Genomic DNA, 22,951 nt, shown 5'->3' with positions numbered 1-22,951 from the left:
CCCAGGGCAACCATTACAACAGAGCAGAGAAGAAACTTCCTTACAGGTCTCTGGGGGATTAAGTGATTTGCCTGACCACAGAGACTGCAGTCAGCACGGGCTGACTGGTTCCTGAGCCTGTGTGGGCCTTGCTAGTGGGCAGCCTGGCTTCCTGTTCTGGAGAGGAGCTGGGTTCTTGTCTGTGGCAATGGCTCGAGGGCTCCAGCTGTCTGTCTGCCCTTCCCCAGCCCCCCAGTCTCCTGTTGAAAGCTGTGGCAGCACGTTCCAGGGATGTATATGCAGGTGGAGACACGCACCAGTTCCTGCCTCCATCTGAAGAGGGCTCCAGGCATCAGGTCCTGGTCCCTGCTGGTTGGTAAGGATGTTCATATTTCTCCTCAAGTTAAAAATCTAACTTTAAAAAAGGATGAAAATTAAACTAAATTTTTCCGTGGTTCTGCTACCCCAAGATATGGCAACTATTGTGCCTTCCATCTTGTATCCTCTGCGCGTGCTTTCACAGATGATGTGTGTCTGTCTTGTCTTTTTTCACCATTTAACATCCTTTCGTTAATACTCTGCATGCTCTTCTGAGGTCCCCGTACTTCCCCTTTTGCTTGTTGTCATACACCCAGACCCAGGTATCTGATTTATGTCAGGGCCCACGTGATGGAGACAGTGAGGAGTAAGGCGGAGGAGGCCCTGGCCTCCATCCCTGTCAGTACCCATTGGAGGGCCCTGCACTCCCTGGGCAGCTGCACCATGCTAATTGGAACCTAGGTGTGTGGGGAGAAGCTGCTGTGCCTTCAGCGGCCTGGCTCTGGGCCTTCTTTCCCAGGACTCTGCCTGATTTGTCTCATGTGCCGAGTTGTGATTCTTTACCTTCAGTCTTGTCTTCATTCCACACAATGTGTTGTCAGTGGGTAAAACCCACATCAGGTTCCTCTTTCTGGTTCCCCCGTCAGCTCTGCAACCTCACATAGACATGTGTCCAGTGAATACTGTGACTGGTGTAGAACATTCTTCTGAACAGACTTCCCAATTGTTATCCCCACTTCTGAGCCTGGTGGTCTTCTTGCCCCCTGCTCCCTGCCTTCAGCCATCCCAGGCAATGGGAAGGGGCTGCTTACCTGGGTCTGTGGGTCCTGGGAGGAGTTGGGCTCTGGGCTGGTGGTGGCCCAATGGGAAGGTACCTGCTTTCTCCTCGCAGGAATCTTGTCGATTGGCCTGGCTGCTGCCTACTACAGTGGAGGTGAGATGCATCACCTGCCCCCCAGGAACTTCCTCAGCTGATTGGAAGAGGGAAAAAAGGAAAGCCCATCATTTGTAATCTGCCAGGGCATGGCTTTGGGGACTGCCTCTGCCTCTAAATTGTTTGCGGATGCGGCCCACTTCCACGTGCTGGTGTGTCCCCCGCAGCTTATGTTTTTCATTTACATCTTCAGCATTTTCATAAAATATATCATAAAATATATATCATAAAATATTTTTCAGAAAGGCACTCTCGTGTCTGCCTCATGTTCTGTTGCAGGGATGATCCGTGCTTTCAGCAGCTCCCTGTAAGCGTTCCCACCTTTCTGCTCTTACTCACTGTGCCGTGATTGTCATCACGAGTAGACATCCAGGGGAGAGTGAGGGCAGAACTGGGGGAGCACGTCCTATCCCAAGTGACAGGGCCCGCAGTGCTAGGTGGCCATGGCGAGGGTTGGGTGTCCTTGCAGGCATGGGCAGCAAGCCAGGCCCCCAGGTGCCACTCCTGCCCTCGGTCTGGGAAGCACCTGTGCTGGGGAGGGGGCACCGTCTCTGGGCACGTTGGCCTTCGCCCCTCTGCTGCCTTCCCTCGCCTGATTGTCTCCTGTGTTTGCTCCCCAGATAGTCTGGGCTGGAAGCTCTTCTATGTCACGGGCTGTCTATTCGTGGCCGTGCAGAACCTGGAGGACTGGGAGGTGAGGCCAGCACAGGAAGGGTGCCCAGGCTTTTGGGCTCCTGGGCTTCCCTGCAGTGCGAATCAAAGCAGGAAGAAAGGCTCCAGGGGCCTAATGCCCCCCCATCCTGAAACTTGAGCTTAGTGGTTTCTGGATAGCTGGACTTGGCCTCTGGACATTGCCTGTCTGTGACCATCCCTAGGCGAAGGAATCCTCTAAGGCTGTTGTTCTCCCAGAAGTTCTCCTAGAACAGAAGGGCAAGGCCACTTCCCTCACCTCCCTTTTGTCCCTCTTCACGTGTCCTTTGGGTCGCCTGGCCCCAGTATTGCTGACTGCCGATCTCCATTCCCTTGTTTGATGACCTCGTCCGCTGTGCTCGCTTCTCGAGTGCGGAGAGGCTCCTCCTTTTCACACCGAGCCCCTGGAGGGATCAGGCTGCAGGGGTTTGGGGTTCTGACTGGGATGGTTAGGAAGAGGGGCCGCCTCCTTGAGTGTCTGCTCTGGTGAGGGTGGGGACGCAGTCGGCAAGTCTGTGTGTGTTGGGCTGGCTCACAGGCTAGCAGCCAGGTGACTGCCTTGTGGCTGGCGTTCTAGGAAGCAACCTTCAATAAGAGCACCGGGAAGGTCGTGCTGAAGACGTTCAGCTTGTATAGGAAGCTGCTGACTCTCTGCAGAGCAGGCCATGATCAAGGTGAGGTGTGGGGAGTGAACAGGACGCAGGTTACTCTGGGATGGACAGAGGGCGGCGAGCGTCTGTGTGTGATGGCAGGGAGCAGGCTTGAGGCCTGGAAACGGGCTGGGTCCAAGCTGGCCGCTCAGTGACCAGGGTTGTGTTCTGCCTCGTGGACGCTGTGTACCCCGGACGTGCCCTGGCCCAAAGGAAATTGCTGGGCAGCCCCCAGCTCAGTGACTGGCCACTAGAAACCAGGACGGCATTTTCCCACAGTTGGGGAAAATGAAGCAGAAAGCTGGGCAGCACTGTGCTTAGCCGCCCCCTGACGTGTTAGACTGAGAGAAGGGGTGGGCTTTTCAAGACAATAGTGGGCCTGCTGGACATTCCTTCTCACCCAGACTGGACGTTAACCAGCAGCCACACAACCCTGCACTGTGGTCACTGACCTGTGACATCTAGGGTCAGGGTCTCGGCATGAGCCCAGCCTCAGACATGGAGTGACACGTGCTCTCTGCTTCATGACAAGCGTCATGTGATCCTCTGCATCGTGGCCCCGAAGCAACTGTGCCAGCACCCAGGTGGGAGGGGCAGGGCGAGTGGGGGACACAGCCACTGACAGGGCCCTGCCCACAGTGGTGGTCCTGCTCAGTGACATCCGGGACGTGAACGTGGAGGAGGAGAAGGTCCGGTACTTCGGGAAGGGCTATGTGGTGGTGCTTCGGTTTGCCACGGGCTTCTCCCACCCCCTCACGCAGAGTGCTGTCATGGGCCACCGCAGGTAAGCTGAGGATGGGTGACTTGATTGGCCAGGGCTGCCCCTCACCCCCAGTCAGGTGGTCCTTCCCAGGAACTGCCCAGCACGGCAGGGCATGGAGAGAGGCCTCAGGAACGTGGGGGAGGAGGTGAGGCCAGGGGGGCAGGCCTGCCACCACCCACTAGGGGGAGGTCAGGGGTCCCCACAGGGACAGAGAGGGGATGGGGATGTCAGGGGTCCCCGGTGGGCACAGAGGACTGGGCTAGGGTCCGGTGGGGATGGGGATCAGGACTGAAGGCGCTGGGTCCTAGTGGGTTACCGGAGGCAGATACCTGGGGTGAGACAGGTATGGTCTTGTGGCTGCTGCGGGGTGGCCAGTACCTGTCACAATAACCCACCCTTCCTCCCTGTGCCCGTCTGGACCAGTGACGTGGAAGCCATCGCCAAGCTCATCACTACTTTCCTGGAGCTGCACTGCCTTGAAAGTCCCATGGAGCTGTCTCAGAGCAGTGACAGTGAGGTCGATGGCCCTGGGGACCAGAGCTGACCTCCACGGAACCCCTGCCTTGGTTCTGGTGGGGCCCCAGCAGGACTGATGGGCCACCTACAAGTCCTCCTCCTCAGCTCCCCGCTGTGTCCCTGGAAGCCCCGGGGCAGCCGTTCCTGCTGCTTGCTTCTGTCCTCTGAGCAAAACCACAGTGGGACCTTCTCTGCAGGCTCCGAGCGGTCCAAAGAGGGCACAGGCCTCAGATCTGTCTCTTCCTGGAATCAGACAGCCCACTGGGACAGCGGCCTGGTGTGGACAGGTCAGACATGCTAGCTGTGTGGGGCTCAAGACCTCTGAAATGGGATGGAAGAACACCCAGGGTCCCAGGGTGTGAGGGCCAGGGCTGAGTTCTTTGGGTCGAGAGGTTCTCCAGGACCAGGTCCTGAGGGCTGCGGTGAGGCTCCAGCAGGGCCAGCGGCTGGGCGAGGATCTGAGGATGCTGCCGCCACACGTCATCCCCAGGAATCCCATCTCCTGCCCTGCTCCTCATGCCCATCCCTCCCCGCAGCCACATGTCCTCAGTGGTCAGAAGTGAGGTGTTCGCCTGCGGAGCTGCCGGGGCTCAGGGTGGACGCTAAGGGGCACGCCTGGTTGGTGTGCTGCAGCCACTCCTGAGGCTTCCACAGCCCCCAGACCGCTGTCCACTCAGGTGGCTCTTCTCGAGTCCAACCAGGATTGCAGCTGGGCTCTCACAGAGAGGATAACCTCCCGCCCCTGCCCCCAGTGTAGGCAGAAGTTCCCTCTTCTAGCATTGTGCAGCACTTAAAAACCTGGACCCATCCCTCAGAACCCAGATTCCCAGCTTCTCTTGAACTCTGGTGCTGGGCCTGTGTGTTTGGGGCCAGAATCGCTGGGCTCATGGCTGCCCCTCAGCAGCGCCTGAGCAGCTAGCTGCAGCCACCCTCGTGGAGTCTGGGTGCCAGCCACACTGACCCTCAACTGCACTATTAGTTTCCTCCTGCTTTCTCTGAACCTAGGCTCCTCCGAGGTACAGCACGTGCCCAGAGCACCTCTGAGTGAGGGACCCAGGAGGCTGTGCACCTGGGAACGGCTGCATGGACCAGGGGTTCTGAGGCTGCCTGGGTGAGAGACAGCAACTTCCAGGAAACTCCAGAGAAATGAGATCCTCGCCCTTACCAGTGGTGGCCACCAGCCAGCCCTTAATTTGGACACACAGTCATTTAAACATGCCAAAGTTAGGTTTCTAAATGGTTAAACCTGAAATACTTTTTTTCTTAAAAGGTGTGAAACAGCTATGGTTGGTTTCTTGTGTGTTTGCCGCTGGACTGGAGGAGGGAGGGTGTTTGGCCAGCTCCCCTCTCCCAGGGCTGGGTTGGGCGAGGAGGGTCTCCAGACCATCGTGAGGGCCAGTAACTAAGTCTTTGAGATTTCTGGCTTCCACTCTCCTTTTTATTTTGAAAGAATTAAAGTTCTAATGCTGATCACTGTATAGGCCCAGAGTGTCTTTTCCTTCCATGTTTACTCTTGTTTCTGTGGGCGCTGTCTGCTGGCACGGCTGCCCAGGGCTCAGGAGGCGCGCGTGGGGCCGGGTGCAGCTGGATGAGGGTGCAGGGAGGCCGACAGCCTGAGCTTGGCCCCCTCCCCTCAGGGGTCCTGGCCCGAGTCGGGCCTGGGGCCGGCTGCCTCACCCAGATCCTGCAGCAGGGCCTGCAGCCGCCGCAGGCTGGGGCGCACGTTCTCCTCCAGCCACTCCTCCACTGCGTCTGGGTAGAAGACACGCTGCAGGGCAGCCTCCAGCTCCCCCACGAGAACACTCCACCTGGCCAGGAGACTGAGGACCAGGAGGCAGTGAGCCTGCCTGGCGAGGGCCCTGGGGCATACCTCATGGCCTCCAGAACCCCACGGGTCAGTACATCCCATACCTCAGTTTACTCATCCATAGAACAGGGCCGTTAGCACCAGCCTCATAGGGTTGTTGGGAATAAGTGAATGACTGTCACAGTTTGACCTCTGAAACTAGAAGGCACTTCACAACTGGCTGGAAGGGTTTTTCTTGGTGCATGAACCTGTTGACAGTTGACTGCATCTTATACTCAGCGGGGACAGTCTGTGTTGGCTTCTCTCAGAGCCAGGAGAGCACTGGGGAAGGCTGGCTGGGACCCTGTCCCCATGGTGACACATGCAGCCGCAGGGCCAGGATCAGCCCTAGGCAGTCTGGTTCTATGGTGAGCCCTGGACCCTGCTCAGGGCATCTGGTGACCCTCACCCTCTCAGGCAGGAACGCCCCAGCTTCTCTAAAGCCTAAAGGCACAGCTGATGCAGTTGAGTCACCTAGGAATCCACGGCTGCAATACCTAGAAAGCTTGTCCAGAAAGCTGCCAGCATGCAGTAGAGGGTGGGCAGCCTCGGGGATGGGCACAGCTGGGAGGGGCATGGGCTACCTGTGCGCCTGGGGCTGGATGTGCTGGATCATGACGGGGTGGATGAACTTCCGCCTGCGATGGTAGGGGCTGAACCAGCCGGTCACATACCTGGGGGCAAATCCACACACACAGGTAGGCACACCGTGGCTCGTAAGGCTCAGTGGTTGTAAAATAAGACCTTTGAAAATCTGGTAGAAATTTTAAAAAGTTGTTTTCTGCCCAGAAAGTCTTCTTGCAGGATTGGCTGGCCCTCACCCTGCCGGGTGGGGGGTCACTCCCCTGCCCACTCACCTGTCCCTCTCCAGCAGCGCATCCACGGAGCTGCACAGATGGAGGCTGACTTGTGTGATGAGGTTCAAGATGTCGCTACCAGGGAAGGAGCCGGCCCTCTCACTGCACAGGGAGCCACTGTGCTGAGGATGCATCCAAATATGAGGGGACAGGCAGGGCTGGGGGTGAGGGTGTTACCTCCTAAAATCCGTTGCTTCCAAGCTCGAAGTCCCAAGAAAGTTCTCCACTCTTGCTTTAACGTTTTCGGCAAAGCCTCCTAAAACCAACCACAGACGGAGGTTGGAGGGGCCTCTGGAGGAGGAGGTGGCCTGGACTCCGTGCTGGCTGGACCTCCTGGCCCTCAGGCATGGGTGGTGGGCAAAGCAACTGAGAAGGACCGCCGGCCAGGCCCAGCTGGGCACATGCTGACCTCAGGGATGGGTTAGCCCAAGGCTACTGCAGCCTGGTGGGGAGGTGAGAACACGCTGGAGGCTCTGTGCTGCCTGCCTCGTGGGGAAGGGGTGCCAAGGCCAATGTGCTCCTATTAGCACAGGCATCTGCTCTGTTGTCTGTACCTTTCCCCAAAGAGTTCAGAACTGACACTTCAAAAAAGGATAAGCCAGAGTCCCAGTATCTGTCCTTCCACCTCCCTGTAGCTCAGCACAATACCAAGTGTGTTTATTTTTCAGTCCTCACTTTCCTCAACCACCTCGATGTTTTTCTGTGCCAACACCACATACGTTGCTACTTAAATTCCTACCTGGTCCCGTATAACATGCAGTTTATGTAACCAGGGCCTCGTCACCAACCTTGCCTGCTGGTCTCCTCTGTCTCTAAGCATCTATGCCCACACCTGGCTGCTCCCTCGAGAACCAGAGGTGAGGGAGCTGCCTCTCTGGGGCCACACCCACCAGCACTGGGCATTCAGGATATTTATGCAGCAAAGGCGGGCCCTCTCCTGCACCCTATCCATGATGAATTTCCTTGTGGGTTCACTGTGCCTGCGGGGCATGTCCCCCTAACTTCCTGGTCTGTGTCTTGGGTTTAGGCTCGAAGACCCGGGCTGCAGTGGGGTGGGTGGGTGGCTGAGCCGGGGCCATGGGTGCGTTCCCCTCCCCCGCACTGGTTGGAAGACCACAGTCCAGCCCCGAGGAGGTGGCAGTTGGGGGCCCGGGGCACTAGGCTTCCTGGGAGAGGGGACCATACCATGTAGAAGCACCTGCAGACAGACAGCCAGGGACGGGATTCCCACGGGCAGCAGCTCGCACAGCACAGAGAAGTGGTCATACCTAAGTCCGTCGGAGAGGGGCGCTCAGCAAAGCAGATGCTCAAACACGAGTCACCACAAGACAGGACAGGGATCTAGAAGCTTCTGCAGAGCGGTTGCTGCTTCCAGAAGGTTCCATGGCTTTGCAGGAACCCCACCCAGAGTGACCTGCCTGGGCTTAATGCTCTGTGGTTGCCACCCTGAAATCCCTAAGTTAACCTTTGACCCAGCTTTATGAGTGAGGGCTGAGGTCCAGTGGGTCAGCCCTGCCTCCTGCTCCCTCCTGTGGGTTCAGGGCCTCCTGCTCTTGGTGTCAGGGCCACCTGGCCTCCCCCTCGGGATGGGACCTAAGGGCAGGACTTGCCTGGGACCAGGGGTTTAACTGTAGCTCTACTTTTCAAATGGTGTGAAATCCTAAACAAGCCAAAGTCTGACCTCATGCTTCTCCCAACATGACCTCGGGTGGGGCGCAGGACGGGGTGAACAGGCAGAGACGGGTAGTTCGGACAGGGCATGGGCCAGGAGGGCCAGTGCCCTAGGGCCCTTAACACCCCAAGCAGCGTCCCCTCTGCAGAGGGTGGTGCGAGGGGCTTGACCCCAAGTGGCTTGTTTTGTGCAGCTGGTCCTTCCACACCCTCCTCAGAGGGCCGGCTGCTTCCCCTTGACCAAATGGCGGGAAGGACTGAGGCCCAGACTGGATGGGCCAAGGAGGGCAGTGTGTCCTAGGTGACGGGAGCCGCTTGGACCCTCCCGGGAAAGGCCAGCCCCGAAAACGTCCCTGGGGACTGCATGGCCTCACCTCTGCCAGCCAGTCAGGACGATGCCCTGCAGCGTGTCCGCTGGCACACTGCCCGCCACCTGCAGCCACTGCATGTGGTTTCTGAGGTGGTGCTCGATGGGGGTCAGGGCCTGGCTTGCCCCCGTGGCTCCCTTGAAGGCACTGGCGGCCCAGAGCCAGGAGAAGCCGCTCTTCCGGTACTTTTCCATGAGGAGTGCTGGGTGAGCAAGTGAGAGGTGTGAGTGGCAGACCCTGAGGAGGTGCAGCCGGGAAGCCCGAAACACACACTTGTCCGGGTGGAAAACCAGGAGGAGCCCATGACCACCGGGCTCTGCTCTGGTACTGACCCTTGCTGTGGACGTCCAGGTCGGCCCCGTAGTCCCAGAGCACAGGCTCCACCAGCTGCGGCACCCTCGATGCTGGGGGTGGAGAGAGGCTGTGAGGGTGCGTCCTTCTAACTCTCCCTTACTGCGTTAAAATGGATTTTAGTACAGACTCAATACTATGCTATGATTTGGGCTGTAAATGCCGCAGCCACAAGGCCAGCTGGCTTTGGAAGTGACTGGACACTGCTGGAGCTGCCAGGAGTGAGTCCCAGGCCAGCGGTCCCAGAGCTCCCTCAAGGGGGACACACTGTCTGCACGCGGGGCCGGCCCAGGTGCAACAGGAACATACCACTAAGTGGACTTAATTATAATTAATTAAAACCCAAGTGGCCACATGTGGTAGAGGCTGCAGCAGGGACACCTGGGTGGGCCTTGCGGAAGCATGGGCCACGACCTCCCTGTCTCACCCCAGAGCCTCAGGCAGGCTGGGCCCCGGAGGGCTGGGGGGCCACTGCTTCCCTCCACCAGCCAGTGTGAACCTCAGTAGAGGCCCCTGCAGGGCTGGCTGTGCAGATGTGTGGGGCTGAGGCCCCTAGAAGCACTGGAAGCTCTCAAGTGCCACCAGGGGCGCTTGCCCCCCCCGCACCCGCACCCCCAGCTTTTTAGGGCCAGCGCCCCTCGGGGCCTCGTGCTGCTCTCTGGGTCAGATCTCTCACAACAGTACTCCTGGAAAGACTCCAGGAGGCCTTTTAGGGGAATGGCATTTTCACGTGAGAAACGGTCCTAACAGGATGGCCTAGAGTTAGCTTTGGTACGGATCTACTACACGGTCTCTCCTTGACAGTCGGGGGCTCAGAGTAGCTCGGCTTCCTCCCCTCACGGCACCAGGAAGCCCCCTGCGGAGCGTGGCCGGCCCCCCAGGGCCATGCCTGGCCGACCTGAGAGCTGGTCCTCGGGGATGTCCCGCAGCATGTCGTCCCACACCAGGGGCGTCGTGGTGGGGTGCTGAGCCTGCACATGGCTGGCCACCGCCTCCATGTAGGACAGACACAGCTCTGCTCTGGTGTTGGGCTCCTGCTGCAGCCACTGTCTTGAGTCCTCACCCTCTCCGAGGTAGTAGACCTGGGAGGAGACACAGGTGGGTTTGCCCCAGGACCACCCATCCTCACCCGCGGGTTCACGCTGGGGGACTCCTGGGGCAGCTGCCCACGGGGAGAAGACAGTGAAGGGTGCCCTTTCCTTCTGCACCGAGACCCGAACCTCGACTCAAGACTCCCTTGAGGCTGGGCAAGGGAGTCTTGAGTCTGGAGCCCCACAGCAGCCAGAAGGTGGAAATAACCAGATGTCCAATAACACAAGATGGATAAACAGAGCATGGCCCATCCACATGCTGGAACATCACTCAGCCACGCTGGAGAAGGTGCCCAGTGAGAAAAGCCCACACACGGGGCAGGACTCCATTTATGGGGTGCTGGGAGGGCAACGCAGAAATGGAAAGGAGACTGATGGATGCAGGGGCGGAGGACAGGGGGGCAGGGAGATGAGAGGTCCTGCAGTAGCCGGGGGGAGGGCTGCACAACACTGAGAATGACTTAAAAGTTACTGGATCATTCACTTTAAAGTGGTTATAGTGATAAATTTTATGTTATGTGTATTTTACTACAAAAAAGAGATTTTTTTTGAAGAAGAGGATCAAGCTCTGAGGTAAGATGTCTGCAAACCACCGTCCCAGCTCAGATGCCTAAGCTCAGACGAGCAGAGGCCTTTGGGTCACTGTGCTCGGTGGCTTGGTATCATCCTGGCCACTGTGTTTCTCAAGGACAAGGAGGGCACCCCCGGGAACCACCTTTCCAGCCAGTGCTCCACGGCCCTAAAGTGGTAATTTCCTTTCTCCCACAGTCCAAAACTGTACTTCTTCAATTGGAAGAAAGTAACCGGCTCAAACTCATGGCCACACTGACCCCGAGGACATGAATGTGCCATAACCAGGGGCTGCTCTGCTGCTGTCCCGTGGATGCCTGCACCCCATTGCACCCTGCTTGGCTCGGAAGGTTTGCCGGCGCGAGATCACCTGTCAGGTGGGACCAAGGCCCTCACTAGGGACATCTCCTCGGCCAGCACTTCTTTATCCTCGGAACTACTTTTCTATTTAAGAGAAGAACCCACGAGGTGGGAGAAGGTGACCGTGAGGTGAAGAAAAGGGGCTGCTGCAGAGCTGGGGGAGCCGCCTGCTGGTAAGGCAAGGCACCCACCTCGTCACAGCCGATGTGGAGCCACCGGGCGCCCGGGTGCAGCGCCATCACCTGGTCAATCATGGCTCCAACCAGTGCCCGGGACTCCGCCTTGTGGGGATTCAGGGTGTTGGGGAAAAGGGCCACTTCCCGGAGGTGAGCGAGAGCCTCGTGCTTCAGCACAAACTGTGGGGAGACAACAGGAAAGCTGGTGACCCTGGGGAGGAGCTTGTCCCCGAGCTCCCCGAAGTCCGGCTCCTGCCTCTGCGTCCTGATGACCTCGCGTCTATTAGAGTCCTCGGAGGGGCCGGCGGGGCTGCACTGCGGACCAGAGCCAGGGTGCCAAGTGGGCGGGTCTCTGAGTAACCTGGCTGCTTGGTCAACAGTCCTTCTCCCTTCCAACTCTAACTGGGCTGAATGAGAAAACGGAAGAGATAGCTTCCCTTCACAACAGAATTACACACGGGTGGCCTTCTTGCTCAAGTGAAGAGGCTGGCAAATCCTCTCCCCAAAACAAGTACAAAGAGGAATGATTTGTCCGAAACGACCGTTTCAGGGCTCCAGAAACCAAGCAAAGGTGAACAACAAATTGGGAAATGCGTGTTCATGAAAGGCTGCCATAACTTTGGGTAAAAACAGATTCTGCAGCTTCTGCCTAGGTGCTCCCACCCCCCACAATGGCTGGCTGTGGGTAAACCTGGCCTTTGGGGACCTGTCAGTAAAAGTGGCAAACTGTTCTGAATTCTGCGGTCCCCACAGGGCTACAGAGGTGACACATGTTCTCCGTACGCACCGTCTGGCTGGGGCCACACCCACCCGGGGGCCCGAGCAGGCTGGGTGGAAAGCAGAAGCCGCGGCAGACTGAGAACTGCCTGAACCCTGAGTGTGGCCTCCCAACCCCTGTGCCACAAGGTGGGGCCTTATGGGCTCGGGCACAACCACCACCCAAACCCTGCGGAATCATCAGCTGTGAAGACTGAAGAGTGACCCCTAGGGCAAAACCCGAAAACAAGAATACAAAAACAGAGGCATCTGTGGCCACACACAGCTGGGGAGACATTAAATCCAGGCAACTTACAACTACCCATGGGGGGAAAAGTCAGACTTGCTATAACATATGATCTGAAATGTCCAGTTTTCAACCAAAAATTGAGACATGCAAATAACTGGAAAGTGGGACCCAGACTCAAAGAAAAAACAATTCTATGGAAACTGATGCTGAGTGGGCCTAGATGTTGGATTTATCAGACAATTATTTCAAAGAAACTATTATGAATATGTTCCAAGAATTAAAGGAGGGGCTTCCCTGGTGGTGCTGTGGTTAAGAATCCGCCTGCCAATGCAGGGGGACACGGGTTCGAGCCCTGGTCCGCGAAGATCCCACATGCTGCAGAGCAACTAAGCCCATGTGCCACAACTACTGAGCCTGTGCTCTAGAGCCCATGCTCTGCAACAAGAAGGCACCGCAATGAGAAGCCCCCACACCGCAATGAAGAGTAGCCCCCGCTCACCACAACTAGAGAAAGCCCGCGTGCAGCAACAAAGACCCAACACGCCAAAATGAATTAATTAATTTTTTAAAAATTAAAAAAAAAAAGAATTAAAGGAAATTATTTACAATAAGGGAAATTAAAACTCCATTCAGGGGGAATTCCCTGGTTGTCCAGTGGTTAGGACTCTGCGCTTTCACTGCTGAGGGCCCAGGTTCAATGTGCTAGAAAGCACATTTTCTTAATGTCGTATTTCACCTTGCACAGTAATACTTTGATGAATATACGGTCAAGGAACTAAGATCTTGCAAGCCACGATGTGTGGAAAAAAAAAAAAATACATTCAATGGGCCCAGCAGCAGATTTGAAATGTCAGAAGAGAGAGTCAGTGATTGGAACAAAAGATCAACAGAAATTCAAGCTGAGTAACCGAGGAAAGGTGCAAGAAAATGAACAGAGCCTCAGAGACCACAGGGCAACATCGAGCTACCAACACATGAGCAAAGGAGTCCCAAAAGAAGAGAAGGGGACAGAAAAAAACATGAAGAAATGGCCCCAAACTTCACAAAAGTGAAGAAGCTCATCAAACTCCAAGGAAGATAAAGGCAAAGAAACCCAAACCTGGACACATCATAACCTAAAAGGCACATTTAGGGGAATAACACAATTAATGGCTGACATACCACGTTCTGGTTTGGAAAACTCAACACAGTAAAGAGGTAATTTTCTGCCAAAACTGATTTACAGATTTAACACAATCCCAATCAAAATCCCAGCAAGGTTTCTAGTAGATACACAGAGAAACTGAATCTAAAATACATATGAAGAGGCAAAGGAACTAGAATAGCCAGAATAATTCTGAAAAAGAATAAAGTTGGAGGAATCTCACTACCTGATTTTAAGACTTACAATAAAGCTATAACAATCAAGATAATGTGGTATAGACAAAGGGATAACACATGGATCAATGGAACAGAACAGGGTCTAGAAATAGATTCTCATAAATGTGGTCAATTGATTTTTGACAAAGGCAATACCAAATTTCAAAGAAAGCAGTCTTTTTGACAAATGGTGTTGGCACCATTGGTCAAGGAGTGCCATACTACATGCAAGAAAAATGAACCTCCACCTCACACCTCACACAAAAACTAACCCCAAATCGATCATAAGTCTAAACGGAAAATGTTCAAGTGTAAGACTTCAGAGGAAAACAGGAAAAATCTTCATCACCTGGTGACTGGCAGAGTTCTTAGAAATGACGTCAAAAGCATGATGCATCAAAGAGAAAAACTGATAAACTGGACTTCACCAAAGTTAAAGACTTTTGCTCTTTGAAATACACTGTTAAGAGAATGAAAGGACAAACTGCAGATTGGGAGAAAATGTTTGTAAATCACGTATCTAACAAAAGACTTTGTCCAGAATACACAAAGAATTTTAAAAACTCAACAGCTCAGAAAGTGAAATGCGCAAAATCCTTGAACTGTGCTTCACAGCTGAAGAGGGTATTCTGATGCAAGTGACCAGACGTAGAGTCTTCACCAACCCTGCTGACACTTGACTTCGGACCGCTGTCCTCCAGACAGTGAGAACAAATGTCTGTAGTTTAAGCCGCCTGGTTTGTGGTCCTTTGCTATGGTAGCCCCAGGAGACGAATCCACCGTAAGAGCAGAGCAAGGCCAATTAAGGAGCAGGAGGGCGTGGTACGATGGAGCTGTAGTTGAAGCGCTCAGACCAGCTGTGGTGGGGAGCAGGGCGCGGGGTGGGGATGGGCGGAGTGATGCTGGGAGACCCACTGGAGGACTTTACAGCCGGTCCGGCAGTAGCTTAGACAAGGATGGTGACAGTGGGACGGAGGGAACGCTGACTCAGGAGGCAGAGGAGCAAAGTGTAGGACCTGACAGTAGACGGGAAATGCAGCTGGAGTGGGGGGGTTGGGGATGGTACAGCCCCTCCCTGAGGCTGGAAGAGGCCTCACAACAGAGACACCAAGCAGACAACTGTAGACTAGAACTCAGGGTCTGCACGAGAGATGGGAGTCCTGGGAGTCACCGAGGACAGGAAAGGGAAGCAGGAGGGGAAATGGCTTTATCCAGAGGAGTGTGAAGTGAGTAGAGGGCCCTCGAGAGGTGCCATGGGGACAGCCAAGTCCAGTGCAGCTACAGGACAGCACACGGAGAAGATGTTGGGCACAGCCAGAGCCGGGGACCAGGAGGCCATAGGGTTTAGGAGGAGGGGCTTGTGGGTAACGAGTGTGTCAGGACCGGAGCCCAGAGAGCACAGCAGGGAGAGTCCACCAGGAGAGCTGGAGGGCAGATGGTGGGAGAGAATCCCTGAACAGGAAGGAAAGCACCATCACTGGAAGGGAAAGTGAAGATGTGGGGGAAGGACTGCTGATAGATCTAAACGGAGCCTGAGAGCCATTAAATCAGTATTATGTTTAATTTGCTTCCCCTTATCTGAGGCAGACGTGAAAAGTATTTTTGAAGATCACATAGGAGCTTGGGAGAATACTTTCAAAATTAAGTGAAAAAGGAGACCACAGAAAGCACGTTTTCTTTTTTTTTAATAAAGTATTTTTTAAAAAATATTTATTATTTTGGCTGTGCCAGGTCTTAGTTGCGGCACGTGGGATCCTTAGCTGCGGCATGTGGGATCTTTAGTTATGGCATGCAGGATCTGTTTTTAGTTGTGGCATGCGGACTTCTTAGGCACAGCATGCATGTGGGATCTAGTTCCCCGACCAGGGATCAAACCCGGGCCCCCCGCATTGGCAGCACAATCGAACCAGGGCTCCCTGCATCGGGAGTGCGGAGTCCTACCCACTGGACCACCAGGGAAGTCCTAGAAAGTACATTTTCTTAATGTTGTATTTCACCTTGCACAATAATACTTTGATGAATATACGTTAAAAAGGAAAACAACCCAGTCTGCAGGGCTCTGTGGGAATCAGGCCCCCCATCCAGCTCTTCCCCTCCCCTCCTTGGACAGAGGGGGCTCCCACCTAGAGCTCCGAGCTCCTCAGCCGTTCACAGAGCTTCTCTGTACAGTGCTGAGCTGCTCCCTGCCTGTGTCTGGCCCCGTCCGCACACCCCTGAACCCCACACCTGGGTACCAGGTAACTTTCCTTCCTCCCACTTACCTCCATGTGCCCAAATGTCTGCACCAAGGGAATGACCTCCAGCTCATTCAGTGTGGCCTGATGCAGGATCTCTTTGATTTCGGAGGGGCTAGAGAGACCAAGACCACCCAGAGAGGTTCACACAGGCTTCCATTCAGGCTCCCCCCAACCCCCCTCGTCAGGTTCCTGGGGGAGTCTACCGCGGAAACTAGCAGGGGTGCTAACTCTGAAAAGCCCAACGGATATTCTTAAGTTTTCAGAGAAGACTCCCACGCTAGAGTTTAGGAAAACAATGCTGTTATGTCAAGTAACAGTTTACTTCTTGAAAGAATAGTACCAGCTATTCTGACCCAAACTCAACAAGAGGCTAAAGTCATTTTACAAGAAACTAGGCCACACAAGCAATCATATTTTAGAGCAAAGGTGGAAAGATGGGCCTGAGAACAAACACACCACCTGTTTCTGTACAGCCTGTGACCTAAGAATGGTTTCTATGTTTTAAAATTGTTGAGAAAACTCAAGAGAAGAATATTTTGTGACATGTGAAAATCGTATGGAATTCATCCTTCAGTGTCCACAAATAGGGTTTTATTGGGACACAGCCACGCCCACTCATTATTATCACTTGTGGCTGCTTCTGCCCCACTATTAGTTGTAACAAAGATCAGATGGGCTGCACAACCTAAAATATCTACTGTCTGGCCCTTCGTACAAAAGGCTGGTGATCCCTTTAATAGAGGAAAGAAAAACGAAGAGTTTCAAGATTCAGGTGGGAGTGTCCCTTCAGGCCAGCATTTCGTCGCTGAGGCCACTGAGGACGCCATCCTGGAAGGGCCCACTGCCTGCTCCACCATGAGTTGTCATTTGTGAATTTATCTCAACTTCTGTATGTGTTTGAACCATCTCTGAAGTTAACCAGTTCTATAGATGAATTGATTATATAAAGTTCTGTCTGTAAATATACCTTTTTCAAGCTTCACCGGAACCCTGGCACCTTTTTCACTTTCAAAAACAAAGGAAGAAAACGTGTTCATTGTAGGAATAAACACGAATACCTCCGCCATCTCACCACATTAATGCTCTGGTTCATGCCTTTCTTGTTTCCTGCCCACACGTACGTGCTGGGAGTTCTACCACATGGAGCCAAGCTGCTTCCCAGCCCACCAGTGGGAGGCTTGCTCCGGCTCACCCCCGTGGACACAGAGCATTCGCATTTTTTTAAAAGCGTCACCAATTTGGTAGCCAAAATGGCATTTCACTGTTATTTTATTACTATCATATACTTATTGGCTATTTTTCTCTCTTTTTGGGGGATCAGAATGTTCTTTGCCCATTTTCTTTTGGGCTATTTATTACCGATTTACATGGATACCCATAATTTTAAAGCCAAGTGGGGTGCACCCATGACCACACTATCCGACTTCACTGATTCTGATTCTCTCCCCTTTAATCCTCACTTTCCTGGTGAAGATCCCGCCTTAAAGAGCAGCCCTCCCTCCCCTGCATGGACACCTGTCAAAGTGTCCTCCACACACTTCACACCCAGACAAGACTGAAACAGATCACAGCACTTCCTTGTGGGGGATCGCAGCTGATGCTTATTTTCTTTTAAACGTTTCTAAATTCTCTTCGGTGAACATGCTTTATTTTTATGATTAAAGACATGCATTTAACAAGACAGAAGAGGACTGTCCTGCTGTCGTTCAATTCTCGCCTGCCCTCCACTCCCTTCCAGGTTGCCACCCCACACACCCCGTTTTCTCTGCAGAGGCATCGGCTTGCTTGGCGGCTCGGGTACCTGTATGCGTGCTTGGCCCTCAGCAGCCTCAGGTGGCCCTCGTAGGGAAACATGTCTTCATACTCGATGAGGAGGCCGTTGGCACCCAGGGCACGGAACAGGGGGAAAATCTGGGGGAGAGGGGGATGTGATGAAGAAATGACTATTTGAACAGAAAGTGACACATGTGTAGCTCATGGACTCATTCTTCCAGCTGATGGACATGGATTGTAGTTGATCTTTGTATTCTTCCCACGTACTCCGTGTGACGCCAAATCAAATTCTAATGTAGTGATATGTTCATTTGATACAAGGGGGCGGAATTGGGGGGTGCTGGGGTAAGGGGAGCCTACAGGGCTCTGGAGGGTTACTGGAGCACCTGGAAGGAGCCTAGAGGAGGGAGATGAAGGAGGAAAGAGGCTGTCCCGCTGTGCTCATGGGGTCCCTCCCCTGGTTCTCCCCCACTTCTTTCTCTACCTTTATCTCAAAGAACATGGATCCCTATCCTCCAGTACTTTTAGGACTGTGTCTACTGTACACAGGACTGAGATTTTCTTCTAGCCTGGCATCACGGCCAGGGGTGGGTGTTAAGGGAGGGGGCTCCTGCAGAAACTCAGAATAGTAACCCACCTCCAGACAAGGGCCATTGTGAGTTTTATGTGATTTGTAGCATTCTTGTTGATGTTGCTGTCAGAAGTTTTCTTTCCCCAAGAATATGGGGATGTTCTGAAGCATGCTGGATGGAAAGAGGAAATCAGCTTGGGACTAAGAATTAGCTGGGATAATTGTAAAACGGGTAATCAATAATTGACTGCAAATTACAAGAAGAGGCAGATTGTGGAAAGGAGTCAAACTAACCCAGGTCAGTCACTTACACAAATGGAACATAATGGTTACGGCATTTTTGTATTTTCCTCGGCGTTTTTGCTCCTGGTTTCCCTTGTAGCCTTTTGGCCATCTGACCACTGGGTGGCCTCTTTGGCACTTCTATTGGGGGTGGTAGGGAGCCTTGGTGCTGTTGGTGGCTAAGGGGCTGCTAAGCTCAGCCTAAGGGTGCCACCCAGCCAACTTGTGGAAACAGGAGGAATAAGAAATTGTTGTCTAAACCTCTGACTCTGTCAGCAGCAGCAGGTAATGAAATGGGGGCTCCAGCTACACATAAGCTGGATCTTCTCTGCCTGTCTTCCACATCTATCCATTTGTCACCATGCTTTTATCTCTTCACACTTGACTTTTTCTTCTCTGCCATTTATTTCCCGATACTGTTTCCCATGGTGTCTATTCACTTTTGTTCTTTTTCTAGTTTGGTCTCCGTTTCTGACATTTTTTATTTTCCTTTTTCTTTCTAATTCATTCCCGAGTCTGGAGGCAATCTTTTCACAACCTCATTCTGTCTGGCTGTCACATTTCTGGGCTTTTCTATTTCTGACTTACACTGTTCTATCACTTTCCTAGTATCTCTGCTCTCTTTCTGAAATACTGCGGAACTATGTCATCTGCTTTGTGGTCACACGTTCCTGGTGCACCTTCACTGTTACTCAGATCATCGTCCTCTTTTTTCTTAGTGTCTTTGTGTGGCACAACTACACTCCTTTTCTGTTGCTCATTTTTAAATGAGATGTGTTTTCTTGTGTTTTTGAGAGCAGGTTCTTCTGTTTGGGATGGAGCTGGGCCAGCCCAGGGCTCCCTCTGCTGCTGTTACATAAAGGATTAGCGGTTATGGACTTTGTGCAGCTACTGCCACAGCACGTGGTCTCCACTCCCTCTGGATCCCATCCCCCCAGTATTTGAAACTTCTCTCCACTTCACCCTCAATGCTCCTGCCCAGCTCAATGTGGATTTTTCCCCCAACACTGTGTCCTTAGTGTGGGCTCTGTCCTTCTGGAAGAAGGTTCTGGAAGGTATTCTGGAGTGCTTTGAGGCCTTGGGCACTCACCCTCAACCTGGAGCCAGGGACAACTCGCCCAGTTTCTGACAGACCTTTACTAGCTGGGCTCTTTTCTGGGTCCTCTGGTCTTGACATCGTCTGAATTCTCTTTTCTCTTTCCTCTACCACCCCCTGCCTGGCTGCTAACCCCACGTGGGTGTTGTGCTATAGGCGGTTTGGCCCCACCCCTTGTATTTTGGAATTCACGGGGATACCCTCATGCCTACTTTTGATTTAGAGTACATACGTTTCCTGTGGCTGCCATAAGAAGTCACCACAAACTGGGTGGCTTGAAACAGTCAGAATTTATTCTCTCATAGTTCTGGAGGCAGAAGTCCCAAATCTAGGGTGTCAGCAGGGCCATGCTCCCCCTCTGAGGCTGTAAGGGGAATCCTTCCTGCCTCTTCCAGCTTCTGGGAGTTTCCAGCACCCTTGGTCCTCCTGGGCTTGTGGACGCATCGATTCTAATCTCTGCCTCTCTCCTCATGTGGTACCTTCCCTGTGTCCTCACATCATCTTCCCTCTGTGTATGTCTCTGTGTTTAAATTCTCCTCTCCTTATAAAGCCACCACTTATTGGATTAGGGCTCACCCTATTTCCATATGACTTCATCTTATGTCAACGACATCTGCAAAGACTGTGTCTTTAAATCGGGTCACATTCCAAGGTCCGACGGGTTAGGATTTAAACATATCTTTTTGGGAAGCACGATTCAGCTCACAATGAAGAGGTTGTGTGTGTCTTTTGTCCTTTCTGTTTTTCCTTTTGCTATCCTGGTTGCTGTCTGCTTTGTGAGGGGATTTGGGGGAAATTCAAAATCTATGCTGTTGCCACCACCGTGCCCCAACACAGAACCCACAGTTGTGTTCCAAGCACCCGTCTACAGAACATCGATTGTTCACAACTTCATAACCAAACCCAAGGCAAAGTGATTCTCTAGAGGAGAAAGGGAGCTCTCACCTCCGAGAGGTAGCAGACCCTCGGTGGGGCTCCTTTCAGGTCCAGATGAACTAGTCGCATCTTAAATGGTGAGCAACCCGACATCGTACTATTTTTTGTGAAATCATGTGACAAAAAAACCTCTTGTCTGGACACTTCTTCCTAGTGGAGAAATTCAGGGTTATAGACTCCAGAGGCTCAACTGGCCTGGTCCTTCCAATGTCTGTTTCAATTCTGACATGAACTGGGAGGGAACTCATTTCACCGACATGAAATCGAATCAAAATGTCTGTCTTGGGACTTCCCTGGCAGTCCAGTGGTTAAGACTCCATGCTTCAGACTTCCCTGGTGGTGCAGTGGTTAAGAATCCACCTGCCAATGCAGGGGACACGGGTTCGAGCCCTGGTCCAGGAAGATTCCACATGCCGCGGAGCAGCTAAGCCCGTGCGTCCCAACTATTGAGCCTGCGCTCTAGAGCCCACGAGCCACAGCTACTGAGCCTGTGTGCCACAACTACTGAAGCCCGTGCACCTAGAGCCTGTGCTCCACAACAAGAGAAGCCATCGCAATGAGAACCCTGCGCACTGCAACAAAGAGTAGCCCCTGCTCGCCACAACTAGAAGGAAAGCCCGTGCACGGCAACAAAGACCCAACGCAGCCAAAATAACTAACTAACTAACTAAATAAATAAATAAAAAGACTCCATGCTTCCACTACAAGGGGCATGGGTTTGATCCCTGGCCGGGGAATTAAGATTCCACATGCCATACAGCGCAGCCAAATCAAAAAAAAAGGATGTCTGTCTCCATGTTCAAACATAGGGACCCTTGCCATTTAGTTGTGATTTGTCTCTAAAATAGAATAGCACTGTTTCCTTATAAAATGGCTATAATCTGTAATAACACAAATGACTGCAAAATAATTTCTTGTTTTAAAGACCCTCTTATCCTATGTATACTATGCCTGTGAAAACAGGCAAATATCTCAAACACTTTTCAGGCCCCACAATATGATGTTTTTGTAGAAAATTTGTCCTCAATTTTATTCTTCTTTGAATAGCATTAAAAACAATTATGTTTCTAGAGTTCGAGTCAGCTTGGTTGTACAGAGGAAGAAGCTCTAAAATTTTATTCTAGGTCAGAGAAAACTACCTATGATTTAAAACAGGCCATTGATAATTTAAAAAACAAGTAAGCCACAGTTTATCAGTGCTGGCTAGTTTTTGTTAAACTAGAGAAAGTATCTGGATGATACTGAACCAGCTGGGAAGCAGTGAAATCTTATTTCTTCTATCATAAAACACAAAGGATTAGATTGGAAAACGAAAGAAAATCTTTGTACATTGGTCATATGTTCAGCTCAGTAATTCAAACTACTCATTCTGTGCAAGGATTCATAAATCCCTGACCTTAAGGAATCCATAATAGGAAATAATAATGCACACAGAAACCAATCAGTTTGATTTTTTTTAAGAATAAACTATAGGGCTTCCCTGGTGGTGCAGTGGTTGAGAGTCCGCCTGCTGATGCAGGGGACACGGGTTCGTGCCCCGGTCTGGGAAGATCCCACATGCCGCAGAGCGGCTGGGCCCGTGAGCCATGGCCGCTGAGCCTGCGCGTCCGGAGCCTGTGCTCCGCAATGGGAGAGGCCACAACAGTGAGAGGCCCGCGTACAGCAAAAAAAAAAAAAAAAAAAAAAGAATAAACTATATTCAAGACAGTCTCAATGAAAAAGTTCTTAAAGCAATTACCTAAATTACCACTGATAAGTGGATGAGTTTAAGACAAAGCATTCTGAAAAACTGCAATGTTTTAAAGTTGAATTGTTTTACATTTAAACCCGCCCCCAAAAAAACACCCAAATCTATTTTCCTGGGAATAGAATTAAAAGAAAAAAAAAATTTTTTTTTAAATATTTTCCTGGCTGCGCCGTGCGGCATGTGGGATCTTAGTTCCCCGACCAAGGATCGAACCTGCGCCCCATGCATTGGAAGTGCAGAGCCTTAACCACTGGACCACCAGGGAAGTCCCAAAAGAAAAAATTTTGAGCTGAGAAGTCTGCATTGGTCCTGTGTGTGCCTCCTCGTGTTCAGAGAGAAATTCTCCAATTATTCTTGTAGTCCTAGGGCAGGAATGAACACAAACATCTTACCTGCATCAGACACATTCAGAGTTGTTTACCAATGTAAGTTGCTGCAAAATCTAAAGGAAAAGGAGAGGAAGAATTCAGTAATCCATCTTGTGAGTCTCTAGTTCTTTGCTTTGATTCCCTCCTGCATGAAGTCTATAGAAATGTGATTATTTCAAAGACTTGGGTCAACTGTCATTGTTACCAGACAACCTGGCAGGTCTGCAATTGTCCCAGTTCCTCGGGCTTCCAGGTAAGTTACCAGGAAATGGCATCTGATTTCCCCAGTTTCGGGACTGTTGGGCAGATCTCTTTTCTTGTTCAATGAGTCTAAGTAGGTTTTCTTTTCCCCCTGTATCAGTAAATTACTCACCTTCTTCAGACTTAATCCTCATGAATGAACCTCACTGCTAATTCCACTCTTTCAGAATCAGGT

General features: G+C 52.3%; 2 protein-coding genes across 3 annotated transcripts; one reads left to right on the top strand and one right to left on the bottom strand.

Moving 5' to 3' along the window:
• Positions 1–226: 226 nt before the first annotated feature.
• CYBC1 (cytochrome b-245 chaperone 1) lies at positions 227–4,050 on the top strand. The gene is made up of 6 exons (XM_065897435.1): positions 227–355; positions 1,190–1,231; positions 1,852–1,925; positions 2,499–2,595; positions 3,211–3,355; positions 3,758–4,050. The coding sequence occupies exons 1-6, from the start codon at positions 271–273 to the stop codon at positions 3,876–3,878; spliced, it is 564 nt and encodes a 187-aa protein (XP_065753507.1). The 5' UTR covers positions 227–270; the 3' UTR covers positions 3,879–4,050.
• Positions 4,051–5,421: 1,371 nt separating this feature from the next.
• HEXD (hexosaminidase D) lies at positions 5,422–22,587 on the bottom strand. Of its 2 annotated transcripts, none has more exons than XM_065897384.1 (12): positions 22,540–22,587; positions 17,544–17,653; positions 15,767–15,854; positions 11,156–11,320; positions 9,842–10,025; positions 8,925–8,996; positions 8,599–8,794; positions 7,739–7,821; positions 6,731–6,809; positions 6,554–6,655; positions 6,281–6,370; positions 5,422–5,670 (listed from the first exon to the last, which is right to left on the bottom strand). In XM_065897384.1, the coding sequence occupies exons 1-12, from the start codon at positions 22,552–22,554 to the stop codon at positions 5,484–5,486; spliced, it is 1,371 nt and encodes a 456-aa protein (XP_065753456.1). In that variant the 5' UTR covers positions 22,555–22,587; the 3' UTR covers positions 5,422–5,483. The 2 variants fall into 2 exon arrangements, with proteins under 2 accessions (XP_065753456.1, XP_065753455.1); XM_065897383.1 differs by lacking the exon at positions 22,540–22,587 and adding an exon at positions 20,410–20,493 and having other exon boundaries at positions 5,484–5,670.
• Between the last annotated feature and the right edge of the window lie 364 nt (positions 22,588–22,951).

The sequence above is a fragment of the Phocoena phocoena genome, chromosome 19 (genome assembly GCF_963924675.1).
Source record: "Phocoena phocoena chromosome 19, mPhoPho1.1, whole genome shotgun sequence".
Taxonomy (NCBI): domain Eukaryota; kingdom Metazoa; phylum Chordata; class Mammalia; order Artiodactyla; family Phocoenidae; genus Phocoena; species Phocoena phocoena.
This window is presented reverse-complemented; position numbering and strand designations above follow the sequence as displayed.